This window comes from Gossypium hirsutum, chromosome D08 (assembly GCF_007990345.1).
Source record: "Gossypium hirsutum isolate 1008001.06 chromosome D08, Gossypium_hirsutum_v2.1, whole genome shotgun sequence".
In the NCBI taxonomy this organism is placed as follows: Eukaryota; Viridiplantae; Streptophyta; class Magnoliopsida; order Malvales; family Malvaceae; genus Gossypium; species Gossypium hirsutum.
Genome location: NC_053444.1, coordinates 1,263,574 through 1,282,161, shown reverse-complemented (window position 1 = coordinate 1,282,161; position 18,588 = coordinate 1,263,574). Strand labels below are relative to the sequence as shown.

Genomic DNA, 18,588 nt, shown 5'->3' with positions numbered 1-18,588 from the left:
TACCGTAATATATATTAGGTTAATATTTATATATGTATACACATATTTGGTTAATATGTATATGTTTACCATATGTATATTGTTAATTACCATAAGTTGAAGTATGCATGCATGGAACTAGCTAGTATATATAATGAATGATATATGGATATTAAGCTTTGAAGAACCAGTGAGTGTTGAAAGCCGAAGGAAAAAAAGGAAGATAGTCAGCCATGGATGTTCTTAGAGCTTCTTCTTCTACCCTTGTTCATTCACCATACATTTCAACAACAAGAAGAAGAAACAAAACCCAATTTCCTAAACCCATCTTTCACCATTTAAGGTTAAAATTAATTGTGTTCGATTCATCTTTCACATTGTTTGAAAGAAATGGATCGAAATCGAGGTTGTTTATGACGTTATCATCATCCCCGGCATCAACAACGGAGTCCATTGAGCCACCTATGCCGGAACTTGAGGCTGATGGTCGCGAGAAAAAGAGATTCGATTGGTACTCACATTGGTACCCGGTGATGCCAATATGTGATTTGGATAAGAGGGTGCCCCATGCTAAGAAAGTATTGGGACTTGACCTAGTGGTGTGGTGGGATAGGAATGAGAATGAATGGAAAGTGTTTGATGATACTTGTCCCCATAGATTAGCTCCTTTATCTGATGGAAGAATTGATCAGTGGGGGAGATTACAATGTGTGTACCATGGTTGGTGTTTCAATGGAAATGGTGATTGTAAACTCATCCCTCAAGCCCCCCTAGATGGACCACCGGTAACCTTTTTTTGATTTTGTAATAATATTGTATAAAAAGTGATAAAAGTACCATGGAGGCTATTGTACTAGAGAATTTGATTGCATTTTGTCTTCTCTACTCAAAAATGGATAAATTAGTCTTTATACGTTACATCAAAGAGTAAACTAGTCTTTTTTATTAAAAATTCCATCCAATTCTACCGTTAAAAACTCGTCATTGTACATCAACACAAGGTACATGTAACATGTCACATTTCACCATTTGGTCATTCTATCAATCACCCAGTTTTTAATAGTACAAGTAGATGACATTTTAACGTATAGGGATTAGTTTGCTCATTTTTTTAATAGAAAAGACGGAATGTAATCTTATTCCTAATACAAAGACATTCATAATACTTTTACCTAAAAATGTTACTCTTATTTAACTTTGGTTTTCAAATTTGCAGGTCCATACATTCAAGGAAGCATGTGTGACTGTTTATCCAAGCACTGTGCAACATGATATTGTGTGGGTTTGGCCTAATGCTGATCCTCAATACAAAGATATTATAATGAAGAAAAAACCTCCTTACATCCCTGTCTTGGATGATCCTTCATTTTCAGGGCCAACGGGAAACAGAGAATTTCCTTTCGGGTACTTCAAGAAAAACTAAGCGTTAGAGTAATATAGCGTACACAAATTGAAATGTGTTCGAGAAACTAATTGTGTTTTCAGGTACGAGGTGTTGATTGAAAATCTTATGGATCCTGCTCATCTTCCGTATGCACATTACGGATTAATATCCAATCCGACCCCTAAAGGTAAGAAGTTATTGATGTTATTTTGAGATATCGAATTCGTGTATCTAAAATTTGTAACATTTTGATTCACAGTGAAGGTAGATAGAGAAGGGGGTAGTCCACTTGGTATGGAAGTTGAGAAATTGGATAAAAATGGTTTCAATGGAAAACAAGATTGGGGTTGTTCTTACTTTATTGCACCTTGCATCTATCATGCTTTTATTGATGTTGATCAACAAAATGGATCTGCAATATGCGAAACCGAAAAGGTTCGACGTTCATTTTACTATATTGCTATTTATTCAGACTCGATCGGTAGGTCGAATTGGTTTTTACTTAGATACTATAATTTTGCAGTCAAATCGAAGACTTTGTTTAGTTTTTATGTGTATTCCGGTTAGTCCGGGTAAAAGTAGACTTATTTGGTCTTTCCCAAAGAACTTTGGTGTTTGGATTGACAAGATTGTTCCAAGATGGATGTTTCACATTGGACAAAACTTGATTTTGGATTCTGATTTGTATCTTCTTCATGTTCAGGTGATTCTTTATCTTTGTCCTTTTCTTTTAATAAGTACCTGTACATGATGCATATTTGGACATAAGAATAGAGATATCAACGCACGCATGTTTATGCAAGTTGACACCTTATTTCTTCTTATAGGAGCATAAGGTAATGGAACTTGAAGCTACCAATTGGCAAGAAGCTTGTTTTGTGCCTACAAAGTCAGATGCCTTTGTGGTTGGCTTCCGAAGGTGGTTGAACAAGTATGGCGGTGGCACGGTTGATTGGAAAGGGAAGTTTAGCGGAGCTCTTCCTCCATCTCCTCCTAGAGAGCAACTGATGGACAGGTAATGAGGGGAACCGACTCTTTAGGGAGAAGTTTTTAAAGTGTCAGGGCAATTGGCCTAACGCTTGTCCTCGAGCTGTCTCTAGCCTCCGTCAAGAGCAGTTCACGGTTCACGAAGGGAGAGCGCTTTGAAATAATACATTGACATTGTTGAGAAAACCCCGATACAATTTGAGGATAATACCATAACATTGTGAAGGGTTCTCCCTCCCAACAATAACTTTTTCCGGCTTTTAACTTTTCTTGAAGTATGGGTCTTCGATACTAACATTATTTGTGCAGGTATTGGACTCATGTGGTGAGTTGTAAGAGTTGCAGTGCAGCACATAAAGGTCTTAAGACACTTGAAGTAATGCTACAAACCATGTCGGTTATTTCGATTGGGATCGTTGCTGTGACAAAGCAGAACATGATATCAATGGTGGCTAAATCAACAATGGTATCAATGGCTATCATTTGTTTTGCAGCTTCAAAATGGTTGGCTCAGTTCATCTACAAAAATTTCCATTATCATGATTATAATCATGCTTTTGTATAATTTTTATAATTTTGATGCAAGGTTAAAGGCTAGTTGAACCCTACCGACAAATTGAATTATTCAAACAAGTAACTTTAAAAAAAAACAAATTTTTATGTTAAAAGAATCTTTTTTGCTTGTTGAAAATTACAATTAAAAAAACATTTTGCAGATCATCAAACATGTCCAAAAAATAAGTTCTTGTTTTTGTTGTGATTATGTAAGAAAGTGAAGTATAAACAACTGATTCTGCAACAGCATATCATCATTTAGCTTCAACTCAAAGTCTTTTTGACAACGAACCCACACCACATTTTCAGCTTAAAATCATTGTCCCCCCCTCCCCCCACTGTCGGTTGCCATTTTTTTCTCTCATTTTCTCTCTTGCCAAACACCATTTTTCTTCTTCAAAAGACAGCAACTGGTTACTTCTTTAATTTGGGTTTCAAGCAAAGCTAAACCCCATTCAACATTCACATGTAAGCTTCTCCTTCTTTTTTTTTTCTCTAATTCATTTACTGTCATAAGATCTATTTAGTTTCTACTACTGGGTTTTCAAAAACTAGCAAAACCCCATTATTTAGTGATCAAATTCTGTTTGTTTGGTTGATTTATTTTGAGATCTGATTAGTTTTTGAAATTGGGTTTTGAAAAATGAGGAAACCCACAAAAGAATCAGAGTTAAACACTGAGCCAATCGGTCAAAATCTGATCAAATTGATTAGTAATCTCTGTTTCTCTGTTTTTGTGTTGTCGGTTCTTATATTTACAGCCATTGCTATCACTTATCAACCACCAGATCCATGGCTGGAATCAGCTCCTTCTTTAACCAAGCTCTTCACTCAAACTGAAAATGCCACTTTTAAAATCGATGATTCCATTGTTAAAACCGGTGAAGATTTGGTTTCTTCGCCGGTTCCGGCGATTCCCCCTGCTTTAGCACCTAATCCCATTACTGAAACCGATGATTCCATTGTTAAAACCGGTGAGGATTCGGTTTCTTCGCCGGCTCCGGCAATTCCCCCTGCATTAGCAACCAATGATTCCGTTGTAAAAACCGGTGAGGATTCGGTTTCTTCGCCGGTTCCGGCAATGTCCCCTGTTTTAGCAACCAATGATTCTGTTGTAAAAACCAGTAAGGATTCGGTTTCTTCGCTGGCTCCAGCTGTGTCCCCTGTTGTAGCACCCAATCCGGTTACTAAAACCAATGATTCGGTTGTTAAATCCGGTGAAGAAAGCAAGTCTTCACCAGCTCCGGCAATGTCCCCTGCTTTAGCACCCAATCCTGTTACTAAAACCAACGATTCGGTGGTCAGAACCGGTCTGGCTCCAGCTCCGGCGACGTCCCCTGCTTTGGCTCCCACTCCCATTGTTGAAACCGAAGCAAAAACCCCGAAATCCGATTGTGAGGAGTTAAAACATGTGAATTGTTCAGATCCACGGGTTTTACTCGCAATCAAGAAATTCAATTCAAAAACTTTCAAGTCCATTGTGATTTTAGAGTATCAAACACCGGTCAACGGCTCGAAACCGGATGAATGCGATGTTGCTTGGAGGTTTCGGAACAAAAAGGAAAGATCTTGGAGAAAGTACAGAGATTTTAGAAGGTTTGAGTTTGGGATCGGAGTGAATTGTACTTACAGAGTGATCCATACAGGCCGTTGGCATTCGGGAATCAACGCTCGACGACCTTGGATTCGGCCTAACCCGAAGTTCACTCGACCGATACGTGATGAAGAGATAAACGATACAATCCCGGCTTTACTGGAAACAAACTTTAGGAAAGGGAAGTATTTGTATTATGCAAGAGGAGGAGATTATTGTAAGGGAATGAACCATTACTTATGGAGTTTCTTATGTGGTTTAGGGGAAGCTATTTATTTGAATAGAACATTTGTGATGGATTTAAACATGTGTTTATCGGCAACTCATAGTTCGAGTCATAAAGACGAAGAAGGCAAAGATTTCCGGTTTTATTTCGACTTCGAGCATCTTAAAGAAACTGCGTCCGTTGTGGAAGAAATTGAGTTTTTACGAGATTGGAAGAAATGGGATAGAGGTCATAAAAGAAAAGTACCATTGAAGAAGATAAAGAGCTATAAAACTACACCAATGCAACTCAAAAAGGATAAAACCACAATCATATGGAGACAATTTGATGGACCAGAGCCTGATAATTATTGGTATAGAGTATGTGAAGGGCAAGCTGCTAAGTACATTCACAGACCGTGGCATACAATATGGAAATCGAAACGATTGATGAACATCGTAACCGAGATAAGCGGTCGTATGGATTGGGATTTCGACGCTATTCACGTCATCCGTGGTGAAAAAGCACAAAACAAACAACTTTGGCCGAATCTGGATTCTGAGACCTCCCCTAACGCAATCTTAACCAAGCTTCAACAAATGGTTCAACCGTGGAGGAACCTTTACATTGCGACAAACGAGCCGTTCTACAATTACTTCGATAACTTGAGGTCACATTACAAGGTTCATTTGCTTGATGATTATAAGGAATTGTGGAACGTGGGGAGCGAGTGGTACAACGAGACGACGTTGCTTAACGGCGGGAAACCGGTCGAGTTCGATGGTTACATGAGAGCTGTTGTGGATACCGAGGTACTTTATCGAGCGAAAACTCGTGTTGAAACCTTTTATAATCTGACTAAAGATTGCAAAGATGGAATTAATACATGTTGAACAGGTTGTTTAATTGATTCATATTGCTTTGATTATGTTAGAAAATGTAATTGGTTGATGTATTCTTGTATTGTTTTTTTTTATTACAATTTATGTCATTATCAGTTCATCATATGTTTGTTGTTTTTTTGTCATAAGTGTGTATTCATATATAGACTTTGAAAATGTTTATGGTATAATTCCGGTTTTGGTCCTTTTACTATGTTAAAATTTGAGATTTAATTTCTTTAATCTTCTATAATTTCGTCTTTATTTTATTGTTAATTCGGATATATAGTTAATTTCACGTGAAAATTCAATTAATCATGTTTAATACATTTACCTAATTGATTCCACTTGTTATGGTAATTTGCATATTAAATATTACAGAATTTTTCATAAAAAGAAACTCATATTGATGTAAAATTAGAGAGATTAATTATTAGTACACAACTATGATATTGACTCAATCAATGTTAATTTAAATTTTTATCAACTCGATTTAATTAACTCGACGAAGTTTATTTAGAGTCTAATTTGATTCAAACATGTTCAGTTTGAACTCAAGATGATTTGAAGTTATAATGACTCAACTAAAAAAATCTTTAACGTTAAACTCGAATCATATGAATCCGAAACAATCCAAACCCGTAATTGATACAAACAAAAAAAAAAAGACTTTATCCCAAAATTAATCCAAATAAAAGTAAGTCAAAATTTTCAAAATCCGAAATAACTCAACCATATTAAAAACAAATGGCATCAACATAGACCAGTTTATGAAGTTTTTTTTTACTCCACTGTATAGGATAATAATCCGATGTAATTTTTTTTATTCCACAAACAATTATAAAATATTGTCATGAGTTTCATTTTTTAAAAATATTTTTTATTTTAATATCATACTATATCCTTATAAGACATTTGTCAACCTCTTCACCGTGCTTGTGAAATCTAAAAACTCCACTACCCTATATATATATAATATAAATTTCGGATATAAGGTAAATATAATAAATGAAAGGTTAAAGTATGTCATTTACTTTTATTTACAAGAATTTAATCTCTCCACTTTTCAGATTTCAAAATTCAGGTCCAATTGTTAAACGATATCAATTTTTTTGTTAAATTTATTGGTGTGACATTTTGAAAAAAAAAACTCACGTAGTGACCACGTAATTGAAAAAAAGTATTGCAATAAACCTAAATTTAAAAAAAAAATGTTAACAATTATACCTAAATTTTAAAATTTGAAAAAGTAGATAAACTAAATTCTTAAAAATAAAAGTAAATGGACTAAATTTTAAATTTTTAAAAAGTATGGAACAAAAATAGTAAAAGAAAAAGTAATTTTATTTTCATCTCAAATAATCCAAACATACAAATTCTTCACTACTTTGGGTTTTTTTTTTAAATTAATTAATTTTAGATCCTCAATGTCCTAAAGCTCAATTTTACCATATGCTTGGGGAAAAAATATTTAAATTAAATATATACGAAACGGTTATTTCTGTTAGTGATTAACTGTTTCTAAGTGTATGGTTTCGGTTTGGGTAAGCCGATGACATCGCCGCAAAGCTGTGCGTCCTCCGGCATATTGTACTCGTCCTTTGTCGAAAGGTTCGGAGAAAGAACACTAACGTAGAGTTGTTGTCCGAGGTAGAACCTATCGTAGAGTTGTTGTCCGAGGTAGAACCTATCCCATACCTCCGACCTAATGTTCCACATCCCACAGTTGTCGAACGTCAAGAGAATTGCCGCCCACGATTTAGGAAACATTTGAATCGTGTGTCGGCTAACTGCGTCGAGTAAGTTGTAATTCTTCCTTTTCTCCGGACTCCATGTTCCGGTCTCGATGGCCGATGCTACAGAAAGAACCCAAATCAACAAAGCAACACCAGAAAAACACCTTGTCAGTCAATTGAAATGATAACTTACGCGGCGGCGAAGAAGGAGTAGCCGGATAAATGGTACGATTGGATAGCGGTTTTGTGATTTTCGAAGATGATCTCGACGAAGTGCCGATGCGTTATGTTAAGAACAATGGGTTTTACTTGGATCGTCTCGGTTTTCTCTGGAGGATTATCGGGGATCGTATCGTACTCGAATTCTTTCTTAGCAACATTGAAATATTCAGCTAATTTCAATGGTGTTTTAAACTCATTATCATGTGATACACCATGAAGAGCATATCGGAGTTTACCGTCAACTTCACCGGCGGTATTAGCCAATTTAATAGTACGTGTAATATTAATAGCACCGTATTTATATGAACCTTGTGGATTAGGTCTAGCAGCACTAGCTGTTAAGTTCCATCGGAAAGTACGAAACTGATTTAAGTGACCAAGCCCAACCAACCGGCGGTGGTGGTAACTCCGACGAAGCTGGTCCTTTCCCGTTTTTATACCGTATTATACCGGTAGCAGTGACCTGCCGGCGTGTAAACCTAGTTGAAGCAACAACATAGTAATCTTCAGGATCTTGGTCGGCTTTAACAAGAACAGCAAAACATTGACCAACATGAACATCAAGTGATTTATATTCATTTTGCATTGTATGTGAACCTTCCATTTCAACAAGCTTCATTTGATGATTTTGGAACCGAACATTAATTGCTGTCTTAAGTCCGACATTACAGATTCTGTATTTATATGTTTTGCCGGCTTCCATGGTGAAAAGGGGTTCATCTTTACCATCACCTTTAGCTACTTTACCATTAAGATGAACACCATCACATCTACCAAGGTTACGACCACTATCCAATATCTTTTTTAAGCTTTTATGACCTTTATTGAAAAAATCGCCAACGAGGAGTGTGTAGTCGTCGGCCGGATCAGGGTCTGGTACCGGAATAAGTAAACGACTGTTTACACGAAGGCTGCCGAAACCACCGGAAGCTTTATGCATGGTACATGTATGAACCTATTTGATCTTTTACTTGGATATGATATGTGTAATTTTTTCCTGGGAGAATTGGACAATTAGTCCCTGCTGTTCCATCTTGCCATGGATTTTTCCTTTGTTGTATCCCATTCCTGCAACAAAAATAATAAAATTACACTTTTAATCCTTTCAGAAAATAGGAGGGTTTGAATGACATTGGGCAAAAAATAGTCCCGCTGTCCATAAAGGATATTCAAGTCCGAGCCCGTAGGGGTGAAGAGAGGGGTAGACCCTAGAATGGAAATTTTCAGCTTTAATCCCTCAAAATTTATAAAATATTAAGTTAATATATGATAAAATCATAGTTTGGTTCCCCAAAAATACTAGAATTTCAATTTAGTCATTTTGAAAACTAACCAATACAAGGGTAAAATTGCGTTTTAGTTCTAATAAATATATATATATTAATCTCGGTTCCTCTTAAATTTTTTTTTGGCTTCACCCTTATGAGCTTGGCCCGACTCAATCAGTTTTTTTCTAAAGTTTGTAATGTTGTATATTATATAATTTATAACACGTAAAAATTAAATCTATAGTAATATATAATACTACTAAAATGTCAACATTAAAAATAATTAAAAATATATAATTTTAATAAATAAATAATTATTAAATTATTAAAATAAAATAAAATAAATATGATATTTAAAAAAATATATCAGTGGGTTTAAAATAAGTTTGGGTTAGCCAATTACAAATATGGGTAGGTTTGGATAAATTTTTAAGCCTATATTTTAGGTCGGATTAGGTAAGTATAAAGTGCGTTAATATCACTTTTAAGCTTGAACTTAGCTTGACTCAGCCATGAACACTTCTAATTTCTGAACCTAATTTTATAATTCAATTTTGGGTTTTTTTTGTTTGTTTGTTTACCAAGTGATGAGGAAGGGTTCGTCGAGGTTGTTGAAGACATTGACGACAACATTGCTATTGGTGGTTGAGTTGATGTTAGGTCCAGAAAATTCGCCGTTAATAAGAATGCCTTGTTGAGGAACACCCAGAGGAGAAATGATATCGTAAGTGACATTCCAAGTGAAAAATATAGTCGGATCGCCGCCTTCGACCACAAAAACCGAACCTGTCATGAGACATAAGAACAAGGTTAACATCAATACAGCCATTGCTTGTTCCCTGTTGTATTTTTGTTTTATTTTTTCTTTTTCATAAAAAAAATTAGGATGAATAATTGGGTTTTTATTTTGAGGGGGATCTATACGAATTTTCTTAAGTTCATGGCTATGGCTATTTATATAATCAATTTCCTCAATTTCCATTTTAAGGACCTCAAATTTTGCTTTTTTTTCGTTCACTATATTTTCTATTTTTAATTATAACATTAAAAAAAATTAAAACCTCTATTTGTCTAAAATTGATTAACAAAAAAAAACTCGAACTTTAGTATTTGGTTCGGTTTAATTTTCATAGCATGGATGGATTTGATTTCGGTTTAATAATAATTAAATATATGTGGTTAGTTCAGTTTTTAATTTATAAATTAAAAAATTAAATTAGGTTTATATTTTATTAGTTTTTATTTTTATAATATAAAAAATATATATTATAACTCCAAATTAGTGTGAAAATGCAGTAATTTTTATAAAAAAAATTAAAAAGAACAAGGGGTTGAACCGGTTCAAACCAATATAATTTACTTTGGGGTTAATTTTATTATAGATATTAAAAAAAACAAAAATATTGTAAATTAATTTTTTAATAAAAAATTGGGGTTTAGTTTGAATGTTTCAATATAAGGCAGGTATATTCTCCTGTTCTTGTGGACTTGACTCAATTTTGTAAAAAAAATTATGAAAATAATATAAAATATGTTACATGTGAGAAAAAATATAAAAAAAAATGTTATAGGCGGAGAGTCGGAGCTAAGATTGTTATCTAGGGTTTTCAGGGGGAAAAAGAAGTTGATCCTTGCTTTCCCATGCACATATTTAAGGGGATTATCATTGTTTTATAAGGCCATGTAATCGACAGTACAAAGGATTTGTATGATCGTGTAGTCAGTCAAGTGATAGGATAGTTATAGATTAATTGTTGTCATATAATGTACTATAACCTTATTTTCTTTAAAGCAGTACGAAGTTGTTATGTCTCAATGATCCTCATTAAGGGTGGGTAGTATGTGGTCTCGGCGGAGGGTGCACAATGGTATTTCTAAGCTAGTGTAGTCAGTCAAGTGATAGTATAGTTAAAGAACATGATCTTCAGCGGGCTTTTTTTTCTGTAAACGCTGCAAAAGTTAGCGACGTTGTCGTTAGCGGCATTTTTTGTGGCGCTTTTAGTGGCACTAAAAAGCGCCGCTAAAGACCTAAAAAAATGCCGCTAAAAACCTGTTCTGGTGTAGTGTGTGAATGGTCGCCACGGACAATCCCTAACGTAGAGTTGTACGCAAACTGCTTCCAGCGAAAAGTCGTCTAAAGTTGTCTTATGTCATGCCATGTGTTGTACCATATACAACTGTATAACAATGAGAAAAAAAATTACAAACTTAGAAAAGAAAAAAGAAAAAAGAAAAAAAAAAGAAAACTGAGTTTGTAAAAAATTGTATAAAATAAACAGATTGAGAAATCAATAAAAAAAACTTTTTGCAAGCTAAGAATATGATGTCTTCTTACAAGGTGAAGTCGGAATTTCTTTTTGGGCAAAATTAAATTGTATATTTGTATGAGAGCTAAAATATAAATGGAAAATTTTAATAACTTATATCTTTATCATTTTAAGTTTATTTTACCTTACTAAATTAAAATTTTGTAAAACTTCAAAGGCCAAAAGTAAAATTTTATATTTATTATCACATAACCACTGAAAACATATTCGTAAATTAATGAATAAAATTACCCAATGTCTAAAAGCATTTTTTTTTCTGATTGGATCCTAGTTTAATGTTGCCTATGCAGAATAATGTGAGTTCGAAACTTGCTGAAATGCATTAATCTTCTTATTGAAGGGTTTTAGAGAGACTAAGAGTAGTTCCAAGCAATTTGTGTAAAAAAAATTATATATTTTTAATTAAAATTAACTATAAAATTTTTAAATAGAATAAATCCAAGTTTATCTAATTATTTGGACCAAGTCATCAAATTAGACAAATAATTGAACCCAACAACTTAATATTTGTTTAAATCATTGAATTTGATTATGAAATGAAAAAAGAATTATCCCAAATGCCTGCTTCATTTATTTCACTAAAAAAATATGAACTTTGAAGAAAATAAAAGAAGAAACTTTTGAGGGTGTATGAAATTGCCAAAACCCGAAAAAAAATCCAACTTTTATTTGATGCATTGGTCCCCCATTGTTGAGATATCTACAACCCCATATTTTTCTGTGCTTTCTGAATCTGGTTGAGGAAAATCCAAGTCATCTGCATAAAGAGAAAACATTCTGGATTTAGTGTCATCGGGGATAATTCCGAACCGGAGCTTTTGAAAACAGTATATAACATATGTACCATGACGTGAGGAGCAATTCTAACACAATATACAGGGAATCCGGTGTAAAATTTCAACGGTCCGCCGGACTTGAGGGTTTTCATAGCGCAGTCTAGAGAACCGTTGTATGGATATTTCCCCTCGGCATCGGGTTGCATTTTCTGGATTTGTGTTTTCACATAATCAAATGGTAAACTACAAGCTGAAGCAAAGAAACCTGAAACCGCACTTGCACCTAAGACAGAGAAAAAAAAAGAATCATCGAAGGTTACATCCTCATTCACCGATAACAAAACCGAGAAAGAGTTTAGAGACTACCTATGACTGTTGCAGCTTCACCTAAGCCAAGGGAATCCTTGAAGAACTCTACACTTTGGTCATAAGAGGCAAGCATTCCCATGTTCAATGCCATGGCTCGGACAACGGTCGGACCAGCACCTTTCCAAAGTGCGAGAACCCCTTCATCCCCAACGATACGATAGAGTGCATGGAATGCGTTTGAGTAGTTCCGGCGCTGAGCAGCAGGCAGAGTAGCATCAGCTTGCATACGGATAAGTGCTAAATCGGCCGGGCTGCCGAAACAGGCTCCAATAGCACCGGCTGTAAGACCACATAATGCTTTCTGATATAGAGGTAGGGGTTTCCCATCGTTGGCTTCGATTGCTTTGGTTGTCAACATTCTGAAAAAAAACAATCGAAATGCAATCAAAAGCTAAATCGGAATCGACGTAAATAATCCGAGTTTAATGTCACAAGCAAATTGAAGCCTCAGAGCAACGACAACAACAACAAAAATTCTATCCTATGCATAGAGACTCACTTGAATGATCCGAGTCGGGCAGTAGTGTATGTAGCTTGCCGGAGCAATCCAGCTGATAGCCCCTGCACAAAAATAATACAGGTGAGATAGGCTCGTCGAGCAACAGAAATATCCTATGTTGGTCTGAGTTAGATATACATATATTAGGACATCAGTATAAGAATATCACACTCGAAGGGTTCTCCAAATACATGGGAAAACATAAAAAAATGTACATATACACCGATACTCAACATTAACACCCAAGTCCTAGTAACATAACGAATATCTTCTTAGTTCAACTGAGAAAATCTAACAAAAAAACTGGCAAAAGTATCATGGAAGTCCCTGTATTAGAAGTTAGATTGCATTTTGCCCCTTCCACTAAAAAAATGAGCAGATTAGTTCCTATGTCACGTGTACTTCATGCTGATCAGCAAATAAATGATCAGGTGGTTGTTGTTTTTAACTGAATAAATAGATGAAATTTTTAAACAAATGATCAGGTTGCTCTTTGATCTAACTTATAAAAATTAATTTGAGAAAATGCAATTCGACTTTTAGTACAAGAGTCTCTGTAGTAGTTTTACCAACAAAAACTCCATGTCTAAACCACTGATCAGCAAATTCTAATAGTAGATCCAATGAAACAGTACTAAATTCCAATATTTTTGACAAACCAAACCAATAAAACAATGCCATATAATACAATTACACAAAAATGTTCAAAAATATCAATGAACTTTGAACATCCTTATTAAAAAGATCCAGCTTCTAAAACAGATCTCAACATTAGATCAATCATGCAATCAAATGATTTAAAAAAACAAAAACAAAAAATTTTGAAATCAAGAAAAAAAAGAACCTTGTAAAAGGCACCAATACCCTCATTTCTAAGCATGGTCTTGGTGACAGTAGCAGCTGATCCCTGACCCAATTGAATCCTCACCTACACCAAACCGAAAACCAAAACTCACAAATCACCATTAAACAAAATTGAAATCCAAGCAAAACCCAGATCTTAAAAACAAAAACCCATCATTGGGGTGTGATCTAACCTTGATCATATCAATGGGTTGAATGACACATGTGGCTAACATACCAGAGGTACCACCATTAACAAAAGGTTTGATTTTTGGCCAAACCCCAGTTTGGGTTTTCTTTTCATTTGCCATTTCTTCTGAAAAAATGAGAAAGAAAAATGGGGGGTTAGATGAAAGGAAGAAGAGACTACAGTGTGGGTTAGAGCTTGTTTTCAGCTTTGTTTGACTGAAATGGAAAATGGCGAAATAAGAGGCCCTTTTTGGTGTATATACAAACAACCCTTCCTTGTTATTAGCTTATATTATAAATGAATTTAACTAATTTTAATTAAGAGTTTAGTGTTGTTTAAGAGATGTTTTTCAAACATAGAATCCATCGAACTATCAAACTAAAACAATTTATTATTATTATTCATTCAATTATTTCGGCTCAAAAAAAATGTTGAACATTAGTTTTTACATGGATGAAGCGGTTCAGGTCAATACTGGAAATGCTGCAGCAGAGTAGTCATAAGAAACAAAAATGAGAAGTGGATTATAGGATATAATAGACACTTGGGCAACTACTCAATTTTTGATGTTGAGTTGTAGGGTATTCTTGACGGGTTGACCATCATTTAAGACATGCGTTATGCGGGCGTGAAGATTCAATGCCATTTAGGATCCTTTATTGACTGGTTCGAACTTTGCCCTTGTTAGACATATTCATCTTCTTCTGAAGAACATTGAACCTTAGACCATACAACACTCTCCTAGAGACTTTAATAAAGTTGTCAATTACCTAGCCAAAATCACCTTTGATGCAAGCTTTGAGCTGAAGTTATTTGCGCATATCCCAAAAGAAGTGTTTGCACTTTCTTCTACTAATCAAACTAGTGGCAGCATTGCCCAAAGAGTCATTTTGTAATTAGCTTATTATGTTTGTTTTCTTTACCAAAAAAAAAAATCACTTTTGACCAAAAATTATTGGTTGTGGGGAAAAAAATGAAACAAAATTAATGGTTTAAGTATTACTTTTGACAAGAAAAATATTTTAGGTACTAAGTTGAAAAACGAATATAATTTAAGGGTCAATTTCATAGTTAAGCCAAAACTTTTAAGGATTAAATTATACAATTAGTCACCCAACTATTAGTTCGTTTCTATTTTTATCACTAAACTATAAAAAATTTCAATTTCATCACTAATATTTTAGATCATTTCTCTTTTGGTCCCTCTAGTTAAATGGTTAATGGAAATGTTGTTGTGACCTTTTTCTAGCGAATATAATAACACATTTTGTCCTCAATACTTACATGTTCTATCAATTTGATCCTAATTTTAAATAATTTAATAAATTTAACTCTCCTTCTTCTTCTTCTTCCAATATTACTTCTTGTAGGCTTCTTAGAAATGACAAAAAATGACAGAACATCGTACTTAGATATTCTCCCCCATGGTCTTGTGGAAAAAAAAGGAAGGAGGTTTAACCTTCTTCTTCCAATATTGCTTCTTGTAGGCTTCTTAGAAATGACGAAAAAATGACAGAACATCATACTTCTCCAATACGTCATTATACAACAACAACCAATGGACAGTAGCCAACATATAAGGAAGCTAAAGAATGGGCAACATGCACATCAAAAACATTTATCAACTTCTCATGGCCATAACCATTTCTTGTTTTGTACCAAAGAACCTTCTTCTTCTTTTCATTTTTGGGGTTAATGGATTATTAATGTTGGTTCTTTTTAAAGTGCTAAGTTTTAATGATTTTGGTCAGAGTTTGGAGCTTTGAATTGATCTGTGGATGGGTATTTTTGTTTTGTTTGTGGATCTCTTTTTGTGATTTCAGCTATGATTTTGGTGATAAATCAGGGTTCTTGGTCAATTTTCTTAAATGATTCTTTGGATTTTTTTATAGAAAAAATGAGCTAGAAAATATAATATAATATAATATTATATTATTTACTTCTAGTTTGGGTACAATTTCCTCAATATATATAAAAAGAATTTTACATTTTATATTTTTTCATAATATATAATAATCATTTAAGGAATGTGTAAATATTAAAGACTAAATATGTTATTATACTAGTTAGAAAAAGGTCATGTTATTATTTCCGTTAACTGTTTAATGAAGGGTGACTGAAACAGAAACGATCTAAAACATTAGTGATGAAATTGAGGCTTTTTTACCCCAATAACACAGAAAGAAGAAGTAATAACTCAAATGGTATGCCCGTGTGATTATTTATCAAAATGGTACGTTTGCTACAGTGTTCTTTCGGTGCCGCCTAACAAATTGGCGGCACCAGACTGAAATGTGATGACTTAAAATGTTCAAGGACCTAATATGTAAAATTTTCATTTTGATTGAAAAGCTTTGAGGGTACGAAAAATAATTTTACAAAAAGAATATTTGAACAAAAATTGTTTTTTTTTGAAAAATACTTTTTGGACTAATTCGTAAGAGGCCTCTCTATTTTTGGTGCTGAAGAAGAATAAAAGAAAATAATAAATAAGGAAAGTTTATGAAGTAATTTATCATATTTAAAGTTTGGCGCAGCCACACTATCAGACGGTACCATTAAAGCTTTTCAATCAAAATGAGAAATTTACATATTAGGTCTCTGGATATTTTAGTCTTGGCGGCACTAATAGAACACTGTAGCCCAATTTGGTAAATAATCTCATGGACATACAATTTAAGTTATTATTTTTTTGTATTATTGGGATAAAAAAAGCCCAAAATTGAAAATTTTTATAGCTTGGTGACCAAAACAGAAACACACTAATAATCTGGTGACTAATAGTATAATTTACCAAAATTTAATATAAAAAGTGAAACAGTGTATAAATTAATTTGGGCAAAGCCTTTACCATCTTAAAATGAAGTACCCAACCTTTTTCTACTAGATTTGATGCAAAAATTTTATACTAGGGAAAAAAATATAAATATAATATTTTATAATGTATAAATCATAAATTTATAATTAGTAAAAATAATAATAAATCCCAATATAACACACAACATTGATTATCGTGAGTTGTAAGTGGAAGTTTTCATAGATCAATTTTCGGGCCCAAAAATTTCTGATTGTGAAACTAATTTGTGGGAATTTATTTGATAACTGCGTTGATTGAGTTTTAGCTTAATTGACGTAGATATTGTTGTCAATGTAAGATGACATAGGCTCAAGTGTACTGAAGTGTATTATCCTCCTATTTATAGGTTGAGGAGGTTGTCTAAAAAAAACCAGATACGGTGAAAAGTTATATTTTATAATTATTTTTACTTAGCTTTTAAAATTGGTCTAAATTCGGATAAAAGACAAGTAGTTAAACCATGCAACTTTTTCACTTTAGGTATCTATGGTAAAAGTAAGTGATTAAAATTTAAGTTCAAAGTTGAAACCCGAAACTCTAAGTCAAGTGGTACATTGACACGTAACACAACTTCTGTGCAAATAATTATTCAAATGTTTTTGGAAAGTAAATGAATCAAAGCATAAAAAAATGGAAAATGATTCAAACATGTTATTATGAAAAATAAAATGCAAAAAAAGGTCAAATTTTAAGTCAAACATATATATATTGCACACAGAAAATGACACAAACATGATATTAATTAATAAATAAATAAAATTTTAAAATTGAATCATTTTAAATAAGTATACCAAATACAACATGGTTCAGAAATATAGCATGCAACTTGCAAACATCTCAAATTTTATATAAAATAAAAGAAATACCAATACCAACGTGATATAAAAAAAAGTAAATACGGACTGGAATTTTAAAATTCGAAAAGGGTAGAGCAAGGCAGTCAGTTTCATTCCGGTATTGCTTGTAATGGTTGGAATGCTCCATTCCAATAGTAATCCGAAACAACGAATTCTAAGTCTTGTTTTGGTGCAAATTTTAGTTGGTATCGGTTGTGTCCGTGCATACCGGTTGATTTTACTGATTGGTGCAAAAAGTAAGTTTAAATTTAATTTTTTAGTATTTGTTTTGAATTATGGACTGTTCTTTTTGTTCACCCAACTATGAAAAGTTACAAATTTGTCGCCTAACTATTTCAAGTTTTCTTTTTTGATCACTAACCGTTAAATTACTAACTACTTGGCAACTTCTAAAATTGGTATAATATAACAACTTTAACTCTCAACATTTATACATTGTGTCAATTTAGTCTTGGTTCCAAAGAAATTAATCCTCAACATTTACACTTTGTATAATTTGGTCTTTTTTTTTTTGCAATTCTACTTTTATTTGTGACATTGAGGGTTAATTTTAAACGAATGAGAAAAGACGAAAATTATTAATTTGGATTTTTGGGTGTTTCCATATTTGGTATATTTCCAATCAAATTTAGTTGATAAATTTGTTTTTTTATAGCTTTTTACGTGAAAAGGGTCACAAAGAAAAACAAAATTAAAAAAATGACCAAATTACACAATGTGTAAACATTGAGGATCAAATTTTTTAGAATCAAGACTAAATCAACACAATGTATAATTATTGAGGGTTAAATTACTATTGTCCCAATTTCAAAAGTTATCATGTCATCTTTCCGTCAGCCATATCTAACGGCTAGAATAATGAAGTGATTATTTTGTAATTTCTTATAGCTGAGTGGCAAAAAAAAGAAACTTATCAATAGTTAGGTGACTATAAATGTAATTTACCCAATTATTTTTCTTATTTAATCTCATTATTAAATACTTGTCCATATTTAGTAAATCTGAAACGATATATTAAAAGAAATCAATATCAGTACGTATCAATATCGATAAAAAATT

At 33.3% G+C, this 18,588-nt stretch overlaps 3 protein-coding genes and 1 pseudogene across 3 annotated transcripts; 2 read left to right on the top strand and 2 right to left on the bottom strand.

The window, feature by feature from the left end:
• Positions 1–196: 196 nt before the first annotated feature.
• LOC107938383 (protochlorophyllide-dependent translocon component 52, chloroplastic) lies at positions 197–2,915 on the top strand. Its single transcript, XM_041099395.1, has 7 exons — positions 197–764; positions 1,196–1,383; positions 1,465–1,550; positions 1,623–1,798; positions 1,887–2,066; positions 2,191–2,378; positions 2,660–2,915. The coding sequence occupies exons 1-7, from the start codon at positions 213–215 to the stop codon at positions 2,913–2,915; spliced, it is 1,626 nt and encodes a 541-aa protein (XP_040955329.1). The 5' UTR covers positions 197–212.
• A 40-nt stretch (positions 2,916–2,955) lies between these two features.
• Positions 2,956–5,791, top strand: LOC107938376 (uncharacterized). Its single transcript, XM_016871501.2, has one exon. It carries the CDS (start codon positions 3,549–3,551, stop codon positions 5,595–5,597), a length of 2,049 nt encoding a protein of 682 aa, XP_016726990.2. The 5' UTR covers positions 2,956–3,548; the 3' UTR covers positions 5,598–5,791.
• A 1,131-nt stretch (positions 5,792–6,922) lies between these two features.
• LOC107938371 (L-ascorbate oxidase homolog) lies at positions 6,923–9,710 on the bottom strand (annotated as a pseudogene).
• Positions 9,711–11,624: 1,914 nt separating this feature from the next.
• LOC107938355 (mitochondrial dicarboxylate/tricarboxylate transporter DTC) lies at positions 11,625–14,177 on the bottom strand. The gene is made up of 6 exons (XM_016871481.2): positions 13,820–14,177; positions 13,627–13,710; positions 12,783–12,844; positions 12,281–12,642; positions 11,983–12,197; positions 11,625–11,895 (listed from the first exon to the last, which is right to left on the bottom strand). Exons 1-6 carry the CDS (start codon positions 13,934–13,936, stop codon positions 11,839–11,841), a joined length of 897 nt encoding a protein of 298 aa, XP_016726970.2. The 5' UTR covers positions 13,937–14,177; the 3' UTR covers positions 11,625–11,838.
• Positions 14,178–18,588: the final 4,411 nt, after the last annotated feature.